The sequence below is a fragment of the Sceloporus undulatus genome, chromosome 2, assembly GCF_019175285.1.
Source record: "Sceloporus undulatus isolate JIND9_A2432 ecotype Alabama chromosome 2, SceUnd_v1.1, whole genome shotgun sequence".
NCBI classification, from domain to species: Eukaryota; Metazoa; Chordata; class Lepidosauria; order Squamata; family Phrynosomatidae; genus Sceloporus; species Sceloporus undulatus.
The window spans coordinates 332044698-332064239 of record NC_056523.1 but is presented as its reverse complement, the minus strand read 5'-3'; the positions used below and the strand labels follow the sequence as shown (position 1 = coordinate 332064239).

The window sequence follows — 19542 nt, the reverse complement described above, 5'->3', positions numbered from 1 at the left end:
GCCTCAACATTAGGAGGAACATGCTTTTCAACAGTGTTCCAATGGAGATTATCACACGGAGTTTCCATTAATACCAAATGATGGGCCCATTACATTTCATGGATGGGAGAAGAACAGGATAAGCACGCTGCGCACAGGGTGTGATAATATTCCCCCCGATCACACACATAAGAATGGGAGCAATCTGCTTTGCTCCTGTCCTTACCCTCCATGTGATAATCTGACATTCCCTTGAAGGGTGGGGGAGTCTCCTTCTTTGGAGGTCTTTAAACAGAGACTGGATGGCCATCTATCTGGGATGCTTTGATTGAAAATTCCTGCATGGCAAGGGGTTGAACTGGATGGCCCTTGGGGTCTCTTTCAACTCTATGATTCTATAAATCTATGGATAAAGAATCCATGCATATTGAGGGCCACCTGTAACCTGTTGTTAACAATAGCAATGGCAATAGCAGCTTCATTTATATACCACTTCATACTGAACTAAGCAGTTTCTACGCAGTTTACAAAGTGTAAGCTAATTGCCCCCATCAAGCTGGATACTCATTTTAGCGACTTCGGAAGGATGCAAGCCTGAGTCAAGCTTGAGCCCTGGCTGGTATTGTAGTAACAACCTTCTGGTGTGTAAGTGAGTGGCTGCAGTACAGGTGTTTGTTGTTCAATGGGATTGTCCTGCAGCCCCCTCTAAAGTGAACCTGTATCTCTGAAAGGGGGCTTAGACCCTCCCCAACCACCCACCCTCCGATCCAATTCTCCCCCTCTTCTCTCAGTGAGTCAGAAATACTTGGCTTCTGGGCTCCCTGTGCAATGGAGCTGTTGCTGTCTGCATCCTTCCACAAGGAAATGGACTTCCCTTCCTGTGTCCCAGCAGACAACTTTCTGCTCCCCACCCTTGGATGAGAGCCTTGAAGAAGGCCAGGCGGATGGGTGGGCTGGACGCTGAGGGCTGAAGGACCAGACTGGAGTGAAAGGTCAGTCTGACCAGGCTGGACAACCTGCACACAGACACTCACTTTGCCATTGGTTGCCACTGCTGGAACCATGGTCCCATTGCAGCAAAACTGACTTTTCACTCATTTCCAGGCCAACATTCACATTACAAAATGGTCTAATGTGCAGGGGGCAGGGTGTTATCCGTACACTGATGACACCCACATTTATTTCTCCATGTCTCGGACTGTTTCAGTGACCAAGGAGGGCATCTCCCCCTGAATGACTGCCTGAAGTTGGTAATGGATTGGATGAGGGAAAATAGACTTAAGCTGAATCCAAATAAAACGGAGGTACTCGTGATAGGTAACCCCAATCCGGGTATGGAGATACGTTCGCCAGTCCTAGATGGGGTCACACTTCCCCTGAAAGACTGCGTCCGCAGCTTGGGGGTGCTCCTGGATTCATCGTTTCAGCTGTCTTCTCAGATTGATGTGACAGCCAGGAGTGCCTGTTATCAGCTTCGGCTGATGTGCCAGTTGCGCCCCTCCCTGGAGCAGCGGGACCTCGAAACAGTCATACATGCTCTAGTAACCTCTCACCTTGATTTCTGCAATGCGCTCTACATGGGGCAACCTTTGTGCCACGTCCGGAAGCTCCAATTGATACAAAACATGGCAGCCAGACTGGTCGCTGCAAAATCCAAGCTCGACCATATTACACCTATTTTAAAATCACTGCATTGGCTGCCTATTAGCTTCCGGGTTCAGTACAAGGTGTTGGTTATCACCTATAAAGCCCTACATGGCCCGGGTCCAGTCTCCTTGAAGGAACGCCTCCTCCCATACAATCCTCCCGTACACTCCATTCCTCCAGGAAAAACCTCTTACAATCTAGAAAGACCAGATTGGTGGTGAAATTCCCAGAGGTCCTTCTCTGTCACTGCTCCAAAAACCTGGAATGACCTCCGGAAGAGATTCGCCTCGAGTATCCTCACTCGAGGCTTTTAAAAAGGCGACAAAAACCTTTCTCTTGCAGCAAGCCTTCCCCAACTGAATCCCCCTCCTTTTATTATTTTTCTTATTTGTGGTTTGTTTTTTAATTTTGATATATTGTTATGTACTTTTAAACAACTTTTACTTTTTAATTTTATAGTTGAGAGGGAGGGTTGGGTCAGGGGCTTGTGGGGCTTATTGTTTTTATTGTTGTATATTGCATTAACTTTGCTGTTACCCGCCTCGATCCTCAAAGCAGAAAAGGTGGGATATAAATAAATTATTATTATTATTATTATTATTATTATTATTATTACAGAAATAATGCAGCTTGACACTGCTTTAACTGCCAGGGCTCCATGTTATGGAATTCTGGGATTTGTAGTTTGTTGTGGCACCAGAGCTCTCAGACAGCAAAGGCAAAATTATTATTATTACTATTATTATTTGTTGTTGTTTATATAGTGCCATAAATCTATATGGCACTTTACTGACCCCATAAAATCAACGCATAACCTGCCAATAGCGTACAATCTACAAAGTCATAAGACAAAAATAATATATTGTGATTGGACTAATTATCTCATCAAAATAACCCTGTAAAACCGATAAAGCAGAGAATATCTCTCCAAACGTACATCCCAGGATCCCACAGCCTTGAGCCACGGCAGTTAGACTGGTGCCAAACTGGATTACATCTGCAGTCTTTGTCAAGCAAATGGGTTATTTACCCTGCGGCCCAGAAGAGTGCGAAACACTTGAACAAAGAAAGGCATCACCTAAATGCATTTTTAAACCTTAAAAAAGAATCCAGCCCAACAGCTGCATATTTATAAATATTAACTGAGCAGCCTTGAGACCACCGATAGTATCCCCAGATACAGTCCAATGCTAATAATAGCAGCTAATTCATAGCTAGACCAAGAGCAAAGTCGCTTACTCTGAAACTATTTTAAGGGCTATGTTGGTAGCTATGGCCTGGCCTTCCAGAGCAAGCAGCAAGGAACCCTTGGCCAGCTAATGAAGAAGTGGCTGCTGCTTTCTAAGCCAGGCATGCCTGGGAGCAGCAGCAGGTGCAGTGGCTGGGAGCAGAAAGCCAAATCAAAATAGGCATTTTACTGGCGCTTAAAGCAGGGGATTGAAAGTGAAGATGCCCAGAAAGTTCCCTTGCAGAGACTTCACTCTTCCTAGCACCCAAAGGGACGTGCCTCCTTTTTGAAAGAGCAACACATGCCAGAGCAGGATGACCAGGTGTCCTCCTTTTCCAGGACACATCCTACATTTCCACTTTTTGTCCAGGAGGAATTCCAGAATGTCCCCCATCATTCTGAGCATGACTAAGAAGCACGAATTTATATTTCTATGAGTGTGTTGAGTTTGTAGTTAGGTGTGTCCTACATTTTTCTTGAATGTCCTACATTTCACAGTGCCTTGTCCTCCTTTGCAGTGAGGGCATCTGGTCACCCTGACCAAGAGTCTTTCCTCAGATGCAATAATAATTTGCAAGGTGGAATATATTCTGAAACAAATTTTTAACACTGCATAATAACCAATTTTTACCACTGTGTGATTATTGTGAAATTCATGGGGTCCACCATAAGTCAACCGGTGGCTTGAAGGTGCATCCACACACCCAAGGGACCGAATGTCACGTTGATAGCTTTTTATACTATAAAACAGTCAGCCTCTCATTCCATACAGGATTAGTTTGTACTCATCACATTTGCAATTGAAACCAAATTAGGAGGAGGAGCTAATGCCCCAGAGGAGAGGATCAAATTTCAATAGACTAGAAAGGTGGGCCAAAGCCAACAAAATGAATTTCAACATGGAGAAACGTAAGGTACTGCACTTAGGTCAGAAACATGAAATGCATAGATATAGGATGGGGGACACCTGGCTTAAGGAGACTTATACGTGTGAAAGAGATCTAGGAGTCCTAGTACACCACAAGTTGAGCATGAGTCGACAGTGCGATGTGGCAGCTAAAAAGGCCAATGCAATTCTAGGCTGCATCAACAGATATATTGTGTCTAGACCAAGGGAAGTAATAGTGCCACTCTATTCTGCTTTGGTCAGGCCACACCTGGAATACGGTGTCCAGTTCTGGGGGAAACAAGTCAAAAAGGATGTTGGAGCATGTCCAGAGGAGGGCAACCAAAATGGTGAGGGGTCTGGAAACCATGCTTTATGAGGAATGACTTAGGGATATGGGTATGTTTAGCCTGGAGAAGAGACAGTTAAGGGGTGATATGATAGACCTATTTAAGTATTTGAAGGGGTCTCACCATGAAGATGGAGCAAGCTTGTTTTCTGCTGCTCCAAAGACTAGAACATGGAACAATGGATGCAAGGTACAGGAAAAGAGGTTCCACCTCAACATTAGGAGCACCTTCCTGACAGTGAGAGCTGTTCAACAGTGGAACAAACTCCCTCAGAGAGCAGCGGAGTCTACTTCTCTGGAGGTCTTTAAACAGAGGCTGGATTGCCATCTGTTGGGGATATTTTGATTGTGAGTTCCTGCATGGCAGAATGGGGTTAGAACTGGATGGCCCTTGCAGTCTCTTCCTACTCTATGATTCTATGATCTGCTGCACTTCCCAAGAATTAACATTTCTGTTAAATTAACCATCATTTCATTCTCTGGTGGGTGCAGAGGAGAATCCATTCAATATGAGAGATCCTTATGCCCATTTCTTCATTCTGGGTGGACCACCGATTACTCGGTTTCAGCCACAAAGACCAAATGCAGTTCAAAGACCGCATCTGCAGACTCACATCCATCCATTTTGTAATGTTTTTATAATGTGGATGGATTACTCCATGCTCCATTTGGTACACTTGGCGCATTCACTCCCAATTCAGCTGATGCTAGCACAGCACGTGTTGAAGGAGTTGGAACAAAACCTGGACTCCTTCGTTTCTGTACATCATAAGGTCCAAATGTGTAAGTTCTCCACTACCTCGCTGAGACTGATTTTGGCCACTATGCAAGAGCATCAAAGTAACGGAGCACTCAAAGAACGTGGGGCAAAGCGTGGCCATATTTGCAGAGTGGATGGAGCATACAGTGTTGGTGGCCAGAGTAGTTGCTCCGAGAAGCATCACGCTCCCAACTGACCCATCTGTCCTCGGCTGCTTTTGCAGTCCTTCAGTGGGAATAATGCCCAAAATCCAGGGAAGGAGGGGAGAGAAAAAGGTCCAGATCCAAACCTTCACCGAAAGGCTGCTTGTTTACAGGAGAAGGTGGCCATTTCTCCATAACTTGACCAGCCATTGTCCAGTCAACAGGACAAATGGGATTCTAACCCTGTTCTCATGCCAGGGAAGGGAGTGGCTCCCTGACTTTTTGGGGGAGGGAAGGAAGAGATGCAGAGCTGCTCTTTTAGGGGAAATTCTAGTCTGCAGGAGTTGCATGCAAAGGAAGGAGACACAGCCTCCATTTAAAAGAATTCAAACATATAAGCTATATTAGTCTGTAGAATCAGTCTGCAAAGAGATCTTGTCACACCTTTGAGACTAACTGCAAAAAGAAGTTGGCAGCATGAGTGTTAGTAGACTAAAGTCTACTTCCTCAGATGCATTTGGTAGATTGGAAGCCAAGACAGACCGAGGAAGTAGACTGAAGTCTACAAAAGCTCATGCTGCCAATTTCTTTCTTTCAGTTAGTCTCAAAGGTGCTACAAGATCTCTCCACGTACTAATATGCCATTAGTGTGTGAGAATGTCAACTCAAATTCAATTTGTCATTGCTGGACAAAGGCAGTGGAAGCTGGAGCCTGCAGGTGAGGAGAATGGTCGAATGCCAGAAACAGAGAGGCTTTCCGCTGCACCAGATGCATCTGAGGAAGTAGACTTAAGTCTAACAATGCTCATACTGCCAACTTCTTTCTTTCCGTGGAGAGATCTTGTAGCACCTTTGAGACTAACTGAAAGAAAGAAATTGGCAGCATGAACTTACATAGATTTCAGTCTACTTCCTCAGATGCATTAGTCTGTCTTGGCTTCCAATCTACCAAATGCATCTGAGGGAGTAGACTTTAGTCTACTAACACTCATGCTGCCAACCTCTTTCTTGCAGTTAGTCTTAAAGGTGCAACAAGATCTCTGCAGATTCTACAGACTAACATGTACTTCCTCGGATGCATTTCTTTCCATAAGTCTCAAAGGGGCTGCAATATCTCTTTACATATTCCATTTAAAAGACAGAGAAAGAGAGAGAGAGGTTTCAAGCTGAGAAATGGGTGGCTGTCATTTGTCATTTTTCTAGTGCATGTATACATTGGGAGGGGGCAGTGAGACCACAAGTCTCCTCCCATAAAGGAGAGAAGGTGAGTCCCATCAAAGGTGTGTGTGTGGGGGGGTCAGCTGCATACACACACACACACACCACTTTCTAGTGGCCCAGGCCCTGTCAAGCCAATATCAGCTGAAGTCCCCCATGGACAATGGTGGGTGACCCCCAAGCCAGGTAGGGCTTCCTCTCCCTGCTACCCTCCTGGAGCAGAAGCAGAGACTGCGCGGGGATAGCCTTGACATTCCTTCAGTAGCTCTTTTATTAGAAATGTGCATACAAAAGGAAGCCTCCCCCCCAACCCTCGGTTCTTGAGGCCGGAGCCCCATGGAGGCCGCTTCTGCTCCACTGCTTCATTGCTCCTGGGTGATGGTGGGGGGAACTCAGTCTGGACAAAGGGGTTTTGCAGGGGGGAAGTGGTGCAGTGGCATGGGGTAGTCCAGGGGCTGCATCTCCTTCCATGCCACTACCACAGTGGAGCATTATGAGGATTGTCTGTCCATTTGTCCACCTGGGTCCATACCAGTCTGGCCAAGAGGGATCCCTGGGGGTGGGCCAGGTGGGCCAGTTTGGGGGCACAACTCTGTCCAGGTGGCCAGTTCCTTGCTGTCCCCAGGGGGCCCTATCCAGCCCCCTTGCACTGTGGCTGCTGCCCTCCTCTGCACAGTCCTAACAGTGGAGGTCTTTAGGATGTTCCACCCCGATGGACCCTTCTGCACGCACCCTTCCTCCTGGCCCTGATCTGGCTGGTCCTCATTGCAGCTGCTGCTTTTCATCCTCCTCCTCCTCCTCTTCCTTGCGTAGGCATCACTTGTGGCGCCGGAGGGCGTTTGGCGAAAAGGAGCCAGAGAGGTTGAAGGGGGATCGGGGCCGCATGTTGCGCCCAGAGGTTATGAGGGCCCCGAAGCCATACTGGTGCGAGAAAGCGTAGCCGGAGCGTCGGGATGAGCCGCGCCTCAGGCAGTGCTTGGGTGAGGGCGGCGGCAGGCGGAGGGTCTGAACCTCTGCCAGCACCTGTGGATGGGGGGGGGGGATAAAAAAGGTAGTGAGATGGCTGAGGAGCAGGAAAAGCCCCCTTGACCCCTAAGGGACCCTTGAGCCCCTTCCCGTCCCCCCCAGGAGGCCATTGCCTTGCCCCTTCCCAATTTCTTTTTTAAAAATAAATCTTTATTGCTTTAAAAACATATACAGTTGCCCCTTTGAACTCACAGGGGATCCTTTCCAGACCCCCCCCCCACCGAGACTTCAAAATCTTTCACATATTCAAGCCCATAGGCTTGAATGGGGCGTGTGCATGTGGGGTGCATGCCACAGGCACACGCCCCATTATGGTTAATGGTGGTTGCCCCTCCACGGATTTCCAAGTCCGTGCATTTCCAGTCCACGGACTTGGAGGGGCGATTGTAAATACATAACCATAGACTACATTTAAAGAAACATACATAAATCATGAACAGCAACACCTACAAATTTAAAAAAAGGACTTCCAATCTCCAAAGTAGTCACTATTACTGTTTCTTAAGTATTCTTCTATCAGTAATTAATCATTGCTATCTCTTGTCTTTTTCTGCAATTGCTTTTCAAATTAAAACATATTAAACTGAAACTACTGTATTGCAAATTATATCATTAGTTTATTCATCAATTTTTCCTTCTTCTTTTTTTAAGCCAATGATTTTGTTTCTCCTTCCTATATATACAGTCCTCCCTCCGTTTTCACAGGGGATCTGTTCCGTTCCGCCCCCCCCCCCTGGAAAATTGCACCTATTCAAGTCCTATTGCCTTGAATGGAGGCGCGCCTTCGTGGGGGTGTGCAGGTGCGTGCCACAGGCACACACCCCATTTTAACCCCTTCCATTCACCACCTGCAAATAGTCAATGGACGTGGATCCCATATCCATAAGAACTGAGGGAGGACTGTATATACAATTGCCCAGTTCTGACATTTTATTTACATTTTTACAGAGCTCTTTGTTCTAATACACAACAGCTTATATCTCTCTGACATCCGTCTTGTTATCTTTTTGATTATCATCTTGTTATGTCTTGTTCTTTTATTCTTGTTTAGATTTCTGATCCCAGAAACAATTTCTGAGGACTCTCTACTTGCTTAAAAACTTTAAAAAGTCTTCCATGCTTGTATGGGAGCCAGCATGGCGTAATGGTTTGAATGCTGGACTATGACTCTGGAGACCAGGGTTCGATTCCCAGCTCAGCCATGAAACCCACTGGGTGACCTTGGGAAAGTCACACTCTCTCAGCCTCAGGAGAAATCCATAGCAAAACCTCTTCTGAAGAAATTTTTCCAAGAAAACACCATGGTAGTCACCTTAGGGTTGCCATAAGTCAAAAAAGGACTAGAAGGCACACCACCACCACCACCACCACCACAACAAAATGTGTTGTCATTGCTCCTATTGCCCCCTGTCCTGGCATCGACTGAAGCCAATCTCTCCTATTAGCCTCTTAATTAATTATTTTCCTTCACGAGAGGGGCATTGACTTGGCAAGATGGCCAGCCCCCTCTCTGAGGAAGAGGATAAGCCCAGGAAAGGTGCCTTGAAAGAGCTGTTGGGATACCTCCTGGGGGTCTCTTCCCCAAAGCTGGGGGAAGCTATGGGAGGAGGATCCTGAATCCCCTGCAGCACCAAGGTTGGGGCTCCATCCCCCAATAGAAGATGCCCAAGTGATCCTCCAGTATTCTCCAGAAGGCAACCAAGGGTGCCATGAGGGGCACCGTTGGCACCACTGGCGGGCAAGAACCCTGGGAAGCGGGGGGGGGGGGGGGAGACCACTTCTGGACTCAAAGAGAGCAGAACTGCTGCTGCTGGTGGTGGTGGCAGCGATGGTGGGAGGCTCATCCCTACAACCTAGGTCAGCCCTCCCCACATGCACAACTGGGAGAGTTTGGACAGGTGTGTGTGAGTTTGGAGGGTGTTCCTGCCCAGGGTCAACAGTTGGACTGAATTAAACAGGCATCCCCCAATCCAGCCACTGCCCTCCTACTAGAGCAGTGGTTCCCAAACTTTGGTCCTCCAGATGTTTTGAACTTCAGTTCCCAGAAGGCCCAGCTAGCTTGGCCAATAATCTAGACATTTGGGAGCTGAAGTCCAAAACATCTGGAAGACCAATGTTTGGGAACCATTGCACTAGAGGCTCAAGGTTTCTTTCCAAGGCAGCAGCAGTTGGAGACTCCCTGAGAAGGTGGTGGGCTCTCTTATTTTGAACAGGGCAGTGGGGAGATGCCAACCTCCCAAGGGCACTTTGGCTGCAGGTTCCCTGCACTGGCAAGGAAGGGGTGGATTAGATGACCCCTGTGAAATCCCTTCCAACTCTTTGGCTGTCCAAGAGACTCCCTCAGAAGGTGCTGGACTCTCCTCTTTACTGATGGTGGCAGTGGTCTTTATACGGGGTGAATACCCCACCACTTGAGGGAGTGCAGGGGTTTAGAGTAGATGGCCTTTGGGGACACCTTCACGGATTCTAGATATGGGAAGGGGAGAACCTTTACCAGTTCTCCAACGCTAAGGCTGCTGCCATAATGGTTCAGGGTTCCCTGGGGGCTGTCTGTGATCTGACTGCTTCCCACAGGCACCCACTGGGATGAGAGGGTGGCCCAGCTGCCCAGTGGCAGGACTGGCACACACTTCTCCACCTGGGCCTTCTCGTCTCTCCCTGTCCCACTTGCCCCCTAATTGGGGTCTGCAATCCCCCTGGCTCCTAGCTCCCAGGGGCCTTGGTCTAAGGGCCTCCCCCCTGTGCTGCCCTGAATCCAGGCCCCACAGTGTCCCTGAGTCCAGGACCCACGGCTACCTTGTCACTGATGGTGGGCCGGAGCTGGGTCTTGAGGAACCGGAAGCCGACGACTGGCAGGACGCAGAGGGCCACGCAGAGGCTGACTGAGAGCCACACGGCTGGCTGGTTCAAGGTGTTCCGGGCTGTCCCTGGCAAAGAGGAAGGCAGCAAGTACTATGGGGTCCCCAGGGGCCACTCTTCACCCCTCCCTAACTGGAAAGGATGGTCTTTCCAAAAAGAAAGGGGTCCTGGGGGTGAGGTGGGATTGCCTTCTTCTTTGGGACCCCCTACAGAGCATGCAATGTCCTGATGTGGGCAAAGGTGCAATGTGCAGACCAAAAAGTGTTGCCTTTGAAGCCCCCCCAAAGCCTCCAGAACCCTCACCCCACATACCCCCAAAACAAAGAGAGCTCAAAAAATAATCTGAAATGATGGCCGGAAGTGAAATTATTTTGCTTTAGGTTTGCCAAAACATGACATTATGGTCCACCAGGGGAAGTAGGGTGGGGGGAGATCCCACCCCCACAGTTGGTTACCCCTGCCAGAGAAGGTGCCAGCTGGAATGTAGGATTGGGGCCTCTGATTGGAGCCCATTGAACCCAGAGCAGTGAGGTCCTTCCCACCCAGATATATTGGGAAGAAGCCAGAAAGCTACCGAGGGGGTCATGTCTTGAATGTTGGGCTGGGACTCTGGGAGACCAAACTCTGAATCTCCCATCAGACATGGAAACCCCCTGGGTGACCTTGGGTGAGTCACACTCTCTCAGCCTCCTCAGAGGAAGGCAGAAACCTGCTTTGAAGAAATCTTGTCAAGAACAGCCTAGGAGGGGTAGCCATAAGCCAGAGTTGGCTTGAAGGTAGGAACCTATGTGGTGTAGTGGTGTAGCCCCCCTGGAGACCTAGGTTCAAATCCCTGCTCATACATGGAAACCCTCTGAGTGGCCTTGGGCAAGCCCCACTCTTTCAGCCTCAGAGGAAGGTGGCAAAGTCCTCTGAACAACGAATCTTACCAAGGAAGCACCATTATAGGATCGTACATCAGAAATGACTGGAACAACCACAATATCCAGAGATGCTGCTCTACTGCCTGGAGTGGGGGAAAGGGGGCTCTCCTCCATCTCCCAATGCCCACCTCCCCAGCATACGTACCAACAAAAGGGAAAGAAGCCGTGAAGATCAGGTATGTGCCGTTGCTGTACATGGTGAAGGTGATGACAAAATAGACAGCCAGGCTGCCCCAAATGAAGAGCTGGTTCACGGCGGTCCAGTAGGCTGTGTCCAGACCCATCTGCAGAGGACAACACGGGCAGTGAGCAAAAGGGCAGTCTGACCAATAGATATGGGGATGGACTCACCCAGCAACGATAATGGGGAACATGGGCTTTCCAGGTGCCAATGTGTGCTTGTGCCAGGACCATACCCCATCATGCACCCTAAAAAGAATTGCTAGGAAAACTACATATTGCTAAAGACAAACAAAAAGTTAGGACTGAAATGGCATTAAATTAAGACAGCCTAGAGCATGCATTGAGAGCCACCATGGCACAGTGGTTTGAGCGTATGATTAGCACCTGGGGAACTGGGTTCAATTCCCCATTCAGCCATGGAAACCATGGCCTTAGCGTTACCATAAGTTGAATGTGACTTGAAGACACACAACAACAACAAACGTGGACTTATCACTGGGTTTACTAGGGCTGAGAAGGTGTGACTCACACCCTCTCAGCCCCAGTAAACCCAGTGATAGGTCCACCTTTGTTGTTGTTGTGTGCCTTCAAGTCACTTTCAATTTATGGTAACCCTAAGGCAAACCTATCATAGAGTTTTCTTGGCAGGTTTCTTCACGGGGGGGGGGGGGGGTTGCCATTGCCATCCTCTGAGGATGAGAGTGTGACTTGCCTAAGGTCACCCTTGGGGTTTCCATGGCCAAGCCAGGATTCCTGACACTGGCCTCCTTGCACCTTTTAAGCAGCTTCATAGAATCCTAGAGTTGAAAGAGACCACAAGGGCCATCCAGTCCAACTCCATTCTGCCATGCAAGAACTCACAATCAAAGCATCCCCAATAAATGGCCATCCAGCCTCTGCTTAAGACCTCCAAAGAAGGAGACTCCCCCACAGTCTCCAAGGGAGTGTGTTCCACTGTCGAACAGCTCTTACTTTCAGGAAGTTTCTCCTAATGTTAAGGTAGAATCTCTTTTCCTGTAGATTGCATCCATTGTTCTGTGTTCTAATCTCTGGAGCAGCAGAAAACAAGCTTGCTCCCTCCTCAATGTGACACCCCTTCAAAAACCTACACAGGGCTATCGTATCACCTCTTAACTGTCTCTTTTCCAGGCTAAACATACCCACTTCCCTTTCCTCATAAGGCATGGTTTCCAGGCCCTTCACCATTTTCGTGGTCCTACTTTGGACATGCTCCAATTTATCAACATCTTTTGTATTGTGGTGCCCATCTTGATCATCAACACAGTGACACGCCCAGCATGGACTCTCAATAACACATTCTGCCATGCTCAAATTGTCCACCTTTTTTGGATAGTCCTACCTGCTTAGTGGACAGTGGGGATGCTTTGGGTGTAATTTATCTTATTCCTGGGCAAGATCATGGCAGGAGCAGAGGGGGCACCACGGAGCTGTGGGAAACCCAAACCCTATCCTAACCCTAACCCTTACCTGGACAGACACCACAATGAGCAGGCAGGTCTGAGCCATGAGTGCGAAGGACTGGTAGTCAGAGATTGCCTTCCCATCGGTCCGCAAGGAGTCAAACATGGTCCCGTAGGGAACAAAGAAGAGCACCAGGGAGCTGTAGACGCTGTAGAGGGTGCACTTGACAAACTCCATCTTGTTGAAGTACAGGTTCTGCTGGCCGGGTTCATAAAGCTGGGGGAACTGCAAGCTCCAGCGGTCGTTCACATCCTGTAGTTGGGGTCGGGAGGAAGGGCTGATCACTGAGACGGAATACAAAGTGCCCCTCCTCACCCCCATGCATGCACACACACACACACACACACACACACTCTGCAGGGTGTTTCTGCAAAACCAACCACTTTTATGGCTTAATTTCCCCCACCAAAGTAGAGCTTGTGTTTCCAGGAGTCCATGTTCATGACCATTCAGCTCCATCATTTGGCCTCCTGTGCACCTGAAAACACAAATCCCCTCCTAGGGCTGCATCTGCACTTCAGAAATAATCCAATTTTTTTAAAAAAAAATAAAATATTTTAAATTTTATTAATTAAAAGTATTGAACAAACAAACAAACAAACAGTAATACAACAAATATCACAAACAGCAATCAACCCGAATACTCAAAATACTCCCCTTCTTAAGGCATTCGCCCCCATTGCTCCCTCCCCCCCTTCTTCTCACCTACACCTTCATACTTCCATTCACCTTACTCAGTCTTTTTTTCCCTAACCCTTCCATACTCCTCCATTACCCTTGTTACCCTTCTTATTCTTTCTGATTCCTACTCCATCCTTTATTTTGACCCTGAATCTCCATCCTTTCTACTTCCCACTTATTCTTCACCTTCTTCCTCTTGTCATACTCCTCTTCCTCCCCTCCTTTCTCCTTCTAACTTCCACACCTCCCTTTCAACCTCTCTTTCTTTCGTAACCCTTCTCATACCCTATTTCCCATAAGAAATAATCGAGTTTGACACCACTTTAACTGCCATGGCTCAATGCTATGGAATTCTGGTATTTGTAGTTTTGTGAAACATGTGGCGTAGTGATTTGAGAACTGGACTATGAGTCAAGAGACCAGGGTTTGACTCCCAGCTCGGCCATGAAACCCACTGGGTGACCTTGGGAAAGCTACACTCTCTCAGCCTCGGGGAAGGCAATGGCAAACCTCTTCTGAATAAGTCTTAAAATTGTTATTGTGAGCCACCTTGGGTCCATGAGGGGAGAAAGGCGGGATAGAAATTAAATAAATAAATACATTTTCCTAAGAAAATTTAATGATAAGGTTGTCATAAGTTGGAAACGACTTGAAGCCAAATGACAACGTAAGACATTTAGTCTTCTCTGTTCAACAAACTACAGTTCCCAGACGTCCAGAACTATCGATCATGACAGTTAAAGTGGTGTCAAACTGGATTATTTCTGCAGTGCAGATGCAACCTCAGTCTGCCTTTTTCCTTGGAAGGAGGTTTCTAAGCAACTACCGTGGCAGCCAGCAGGTGGCAGCAGAGCGGCGTCTGTGGAGTCCAAGTCCTTTCAAAATGATTATGATTGCTAGAGATGCTGCTGATGCTGCCTTTATGGAATTTGCTGCCCCCCCCCCCCGCCTTTCCCCAAAAGCTGGGAGTTAAGGCAGATTTCAAAAACATAAACACATACAATATAAACCACTTGCACAGACATTAGTGAAAGCACTCATTTCTGGTTAAAATGCAATTAAACTATCTATGGAATTTAAAATACTATTACTACTACTATTAATAATAAAACAAATCAATTAAAAGACAAAATGTGAAAAACCAGCACAAGAGCACACTGATAAAGGCCCTTGTCCTGCAGCCTCTAGGAACAACGATGTTTCCACTTGCCAGGAGCAGGAAAGCAAGGAAGGAGCCAGCCACCAAAAAGGCCTCTCCTCCCCTGTTCCCACCAAATGTGCTTTTATTTTGAGGCTGGTGGGATGGAGAGAAGGGTCTCCTCTCATGGGAAACATATGGCTCAGGCAGGCACCTATAGGAAAGTATGGTTTATAGGTAGCCAGGATCCAAAATGAACTTCAACAGGGAGAAATGTAAGATATTGCACTTAGGTAGAAAAAATGAAATGCATAGATATAGGGGACACCTTAAGGAGACTACATGTGAAAGTGCTCTAGGAGTCCGACTACAAGTTGAACATGATGAGTCAACAGTGTGATGCAGCAGCTAACAAGGCCAATGCAATTCTAGGCTGCATCAGTAAAAGTATAGTGTCTAAACCAAGAGAAGTAATAGTGTCACTATGTTCTGCTTTGGTCAGGCCCATCTGGAATATTGTGTCCAGTTCTGGGCACCACAATTCAAAAAGGACATTGAGAAACTGAAGTGTGTCCAAAGGAGGGAGACTAAAATGGTGAAGGGTCTGGAAACCATGAAGCCCTATGAGGAATGCCTTAGGGAGCTGGGGATGTTTAGCCTGGAGAAGAGAAGGTTAAGAGATGATATGATAGCCCTGTTTAAATACTTGAAGGGATGTCATATTGAGGATGGAGCAAGCTTGTTTTCTGCTGCTCCAGAGACTAGAACACGGAACAATGGATGGAAGCTACAGGAAAAGAGAGTCCGCTTCAACATTAGGAGGAACTACCTAAGAGCAAGGGCCGTTTGACAGTGAGGCACACTTCTTTGGAGAGTGGTGGAGCGTTGTTCTTTAGACAGAGGCTGGATGTCAAAGATGCTTTGATTTAGATTTCCTGCATGGCAGAATGGGGTTGGACTGGATGGCCCTTGGAGTCTCATCCAACTCTACAATTCTATGATTCTATGATTCTAAGCCATCTCTATCCAGCATCAGTCCTGGGGGCTGAGAGACATAGTGCCCCCATATGGCCAGGTCAGTAGGCTGGGCGTGGGATGCGAATCCAGCCCAGGCACTGCAAAAGCAAGCCTTACCTGGTCAAAGAGGCTCATTCCCAGCACAGGCAAGGAGGTATAGACCATGTTGTAGAGGGTGATGAACCACTCGTCGTACACCGTCTGCAAGGAAGGAAGAAAAGAAAGATAGGAAGGAAGGAAGGAAAGAAGGAAGGAAGGAAGGAATTTCCTCTCTTCCTAAACCTTGCCCTTCATTGGCTATTTCTGCAGGTTCACAGATTTATAGAGCTGGGATCATTGTAGGAAATCCACCTCTGGAGGATTCCTAGCACATTTATTATTTATGCATTTTATTTATTGACATTGTTTAAATGCTGCATTTTCCCCAGGAAGGACCCAAGGCAGCTTCCATAACAACAAATTAAAAACATTCACAACAAAAAATTAAAACGAAATATTAAAAACACAACATTAAAACGCTATAAAACTGATTAAAGATTGGATGGCCTACTAATCCTTGTAAAGAATGGCCTAAGGACCCCAGAGTCACCAGACGTCCTCCTTTTCCAGGACATGTCCTGCCTTTCAGCTTTCTGTCCAGGAAGAATTCCAAAACGTCCTCCTTTTTCAGCACGACTAAGAAGTATGAGTTTATATTTTTATATTGGTGTTTTTAGCTTTTATTTGGTCACACCCTACATTTTTCTTGACTCCTTTACATGTAGAGCCTTGTCCTCCTTTGCAGTTAGGACATCTGGACACTCTGTGGAAAAGCCCCCACAGTTGTCATTTTAGGTCCTCTGCACCCCCTCCAAACTCTGAATTTTTAAGAAAAATGTTTAATGTTAATTTTCTTTACAGAATTTGATTGATTTTTTTTAATTGCAAAATTTGGGGGAGGTCTAGGGCATCTTAAGCCCAAGAGAAGCCTCTTTCTTTTCTTTCCTTTCCTTTTCTTTTTTTACAAGAAATGACTTGGAAGTTAAGAAAAAATGGGGGCCTGCTCACCAGGATTGGGGTTGTGGCCCTCCAAGTTCCCCAGGGGAGCAACTCCAGATATTTGCCCACCCTGGTTTCAAAGGGTTTTGTTTTTCCTGATCTTGTCCCAGTGTCTGTGTATAAACATCTGGATTTTTTTCATTTCAGGTACGGTATCCTTTAAACGGCAAGGCTTGCCCTTGACTAGGGCATATACATCAATGCCCAGCAGTGACTGACTTCTTTCAAAAATGTGATACCTAGGCTAAGGAACCGCATGCATCTCCACTGAGTTGCTCTCTTCCTAAATCCACCTCCTTGCTGCCTCTCCCACATTTTAGCAACTCTGGGTAATTTCGAGCCAGAGCCAGGAGGCGGCAGCAGCAGCCCGCCCATCCTAAAGAGAAGCTGCTGCCAGCTGGGCAAGGAGGGCATTCGGGAGGGACAGAAAGAGGAACCCACCCAGGGGACCACTCTGATCTTTGTGGCCTGATCCTGGCATCACAACCCAGGCTGTGCCTCTGTTTAGGAATCTGCAGCTGGAATCGAGATATAATAGGGAAAGAGAGCTGAGGAGGGCAGTGGCATCACTAAGGGGGTGCAGATCACACCAGGTGACAACCCAAAGGGAGGTGTTGTCCAGCGGGGTAGTACACCAGGAGGGACTGGCACATCTGCTGGGCAAGCGAGAAAGAGCATCACGTCTCTTTCTTGCTTGCCCAGCAGCCATGCCGGAGTCCCAACGGACATCCAGGGGCCAAGGCAGTGGTGGATGCTGGGGGAGGCAGTCCCTTCCATTTGGCCTCTAGTGTGGCTGCAGCCCATGCCAGAGCCTAAACGAGCTCCAGAGTTAAAGACAGTCTGTCTATCATATCATATCTGTCTGTCTGTCCGTCCATCCATCCATCTTTTTATTTCATATATTTATTTATTTAATAAACACATAAATCTTGTATCTCTCTATCAATAATCTATCTATCTATCTATCTATCTATCTATCTATCTATCTATCTATCTATCCTTTTTATTTAATTTATATATTTAATAAAATAAATAAATAAATCTATCTTGTATCTATACAGATCAGCCATTAAGGCCGGCATGGAGGTGGAGTTGGGGCATGGCGTCCATACAGTGCACACCCCGACTCCGCACACAGGACAGCATGATGCCGCTCGCACACCATACCACATGGCACACGGTGTCACGGTGCTCTTCTGGCGCTGCTTCTACATGACGCAGCTCCAAAGGAATGCTAAAAAAACACAGCACTGGCACCCTTTCCGGGACACAAAAAGGAGCCACTTTTTGCGGGTCCTTTTTGCACCGCGGAAAAGCAAGATTGGGGCTGTGGTTGCTGTGGCCCCGATCCAGTGCAGAGAGAGATGGCTGAAGGCTGCCCCTTAGGGGCAGTCTGTACAGCCCCTGAATCTCTCCATCCATCCATCTATGCATCCATCCATCCATCCATTTTTATTTCAATTATTTATTTATTTAATGAATTAAATAAGTAAATCTATCTCTCTAGCCATCATCTGTCTATCTGCCTGACTCTCTCTCTCTCTATCCATCTTTTATTTCATTTATGTACTTATTTAATAAAACAAACAAATAAATCTATCCATTATCTACCTATCTATAAGTAAAATAAATATTTAATAAAAGAAATAAATAAACCTATCATTTATCTATCATATATATGGTTTCATGTCATTTATTTATTTAATGAAATAAATAAATAAATCTATCTCTTCCAACTCTATGCTTCTATCTATCTTCTATCCATCTATTTTTATTTCATTTATTTATTTAATAAAAATAAATATATAGATCTCTCTCTCTCTCTCTCTCTCTTTTTCACCTTATCTATCTATCTGTCTATCTATCTATCTCCTCTGCTTGCCAGGGTGATGAAGAGCAGAAGAAAAATATTATTTAAAATATTAAGTAGAAGCATATAGAAAGATTATTTTAAAACAGATTAAACAATCTCCTTTGGGGGGGGGGAGTTTTAAACCACATGTAGTTAAAACAGTCGGAGCAGCTTCCCTTGGACCATTAAGACATGCATAATAAAATAACTTTGGCTACCCACCAGGGAAAGTTAACCAGGCAGCCTCCTTTTTTAGGATGTGTCCTACATTTCAACCTTCTGTCGAAGAGGAATTCCAAAATGACCTCCATTCTGAGCAGGACTAAAAAGTATTAATTTACATTTATATGAGTGTTTTTAGCTTTTATTTGGTAATGCCCTATGCTTTCCTTGACCATCTTACATTTTGTGGTACCTTGTCATCCTTTGTGGTGAGGACACCCTGGATGGACCTGATGGTGCCATACAGGTGTAGCCGGTCTGCTCAGCACTCCTGGAGGTCACTGCCCTCCCTGTACCCCTACCCACCTCACCCTCCCAGGGACAGGACCCTACCTGGGCAGAGAAGCCGGAGAAGAAGCCGTACCAGAAGTGGACCAGCGTGAAGGTGAAGTTCTTGTAGAAGAAGTAGGCCAGGAACTTGCACATACGGAGGTATGACCAGCGGCCGTGGACTAGAAGCAACCGCTGGAGGTAGCGGAACTGGGCAAAGGAGAAGTCACTGGAGAGCACCGCCTGCATTCCCTCCTGGCCACTGATGCCAACACCAATGTGGGCAGCTGGAAGGAAGGGCAACAGGGAGACCACAGGGTTACAAGGCTGCCCCACCTCTGACAGACATGCAAGAGGGGGGCATGGGAAAGATGCCACAGTGGGCATGGACACATGGCCCCTTCCCACCCCTCTCTTCTCCCACCTGGGACTCCTTCCATCTTGCAGACCTGCAGACCCAGTGGTGTCACTTGGGGGTTGTAAGGGGTTGGGTTACACCCTCATCCCTGGGTCTGTGTCCCCTTCTGACCTCTCTCTTCTCTTCTCCACCTGGCTCTCTCTTCCCCCTGTAGACCTGAAAACTTTAAGGATGCCTAAGTATTTGAAAGAGTAGCCCTTATCAGATGAGTGTGGAACTGGGG

General features: G+C 46.9%; 1 protein-coding gene across 7 annotated transcripts in view; it reads right to left on the bottom strand.

The window, feature by feature from the left end:
* Positions 1 to 6463: 6463 nt before the first annotated feature.
* LOC121922184 (phospholipid-transporting ATPase ID-like) overlaps positions 6464 to 19542 on the bottom strand; it is a 136162-nt gene continuing 123083 nt past the window's right edge. For all 7 annotated transcript variants that reach the window (XM_042451274.1, XM_042451271.1, XM_042451272.1 and 4 more), the window contains 6 exons: positions 18965 to 19188; positions 15637 to 15720; positions 12690 to 12935; positions 11164 to 11302; positions 10033 to 10163; positions 6464 to 7233 (listed from right to left, as the gene is read on the bottom strand). In XM_042451274.1, the coding sequence (XP_042307208.1) occupies positions 7027 to 7233; positions 10033 to 10163; positions 11164 to 11302; positions 12690 to 12935; positions 15637 to 15720; positions 18965 to 19188 (1031 nt within the window). In that variant the 3' untranslated portion in view covers positions 6464 to 7026. The remainder of the gene's footprint in view (positions 7234 to 10032; positions 10164 to 11163; positions 11303 to 12689; positions 12936 to 15636; positions 15721 to 18964; positions 19189 to 19542) is intronic.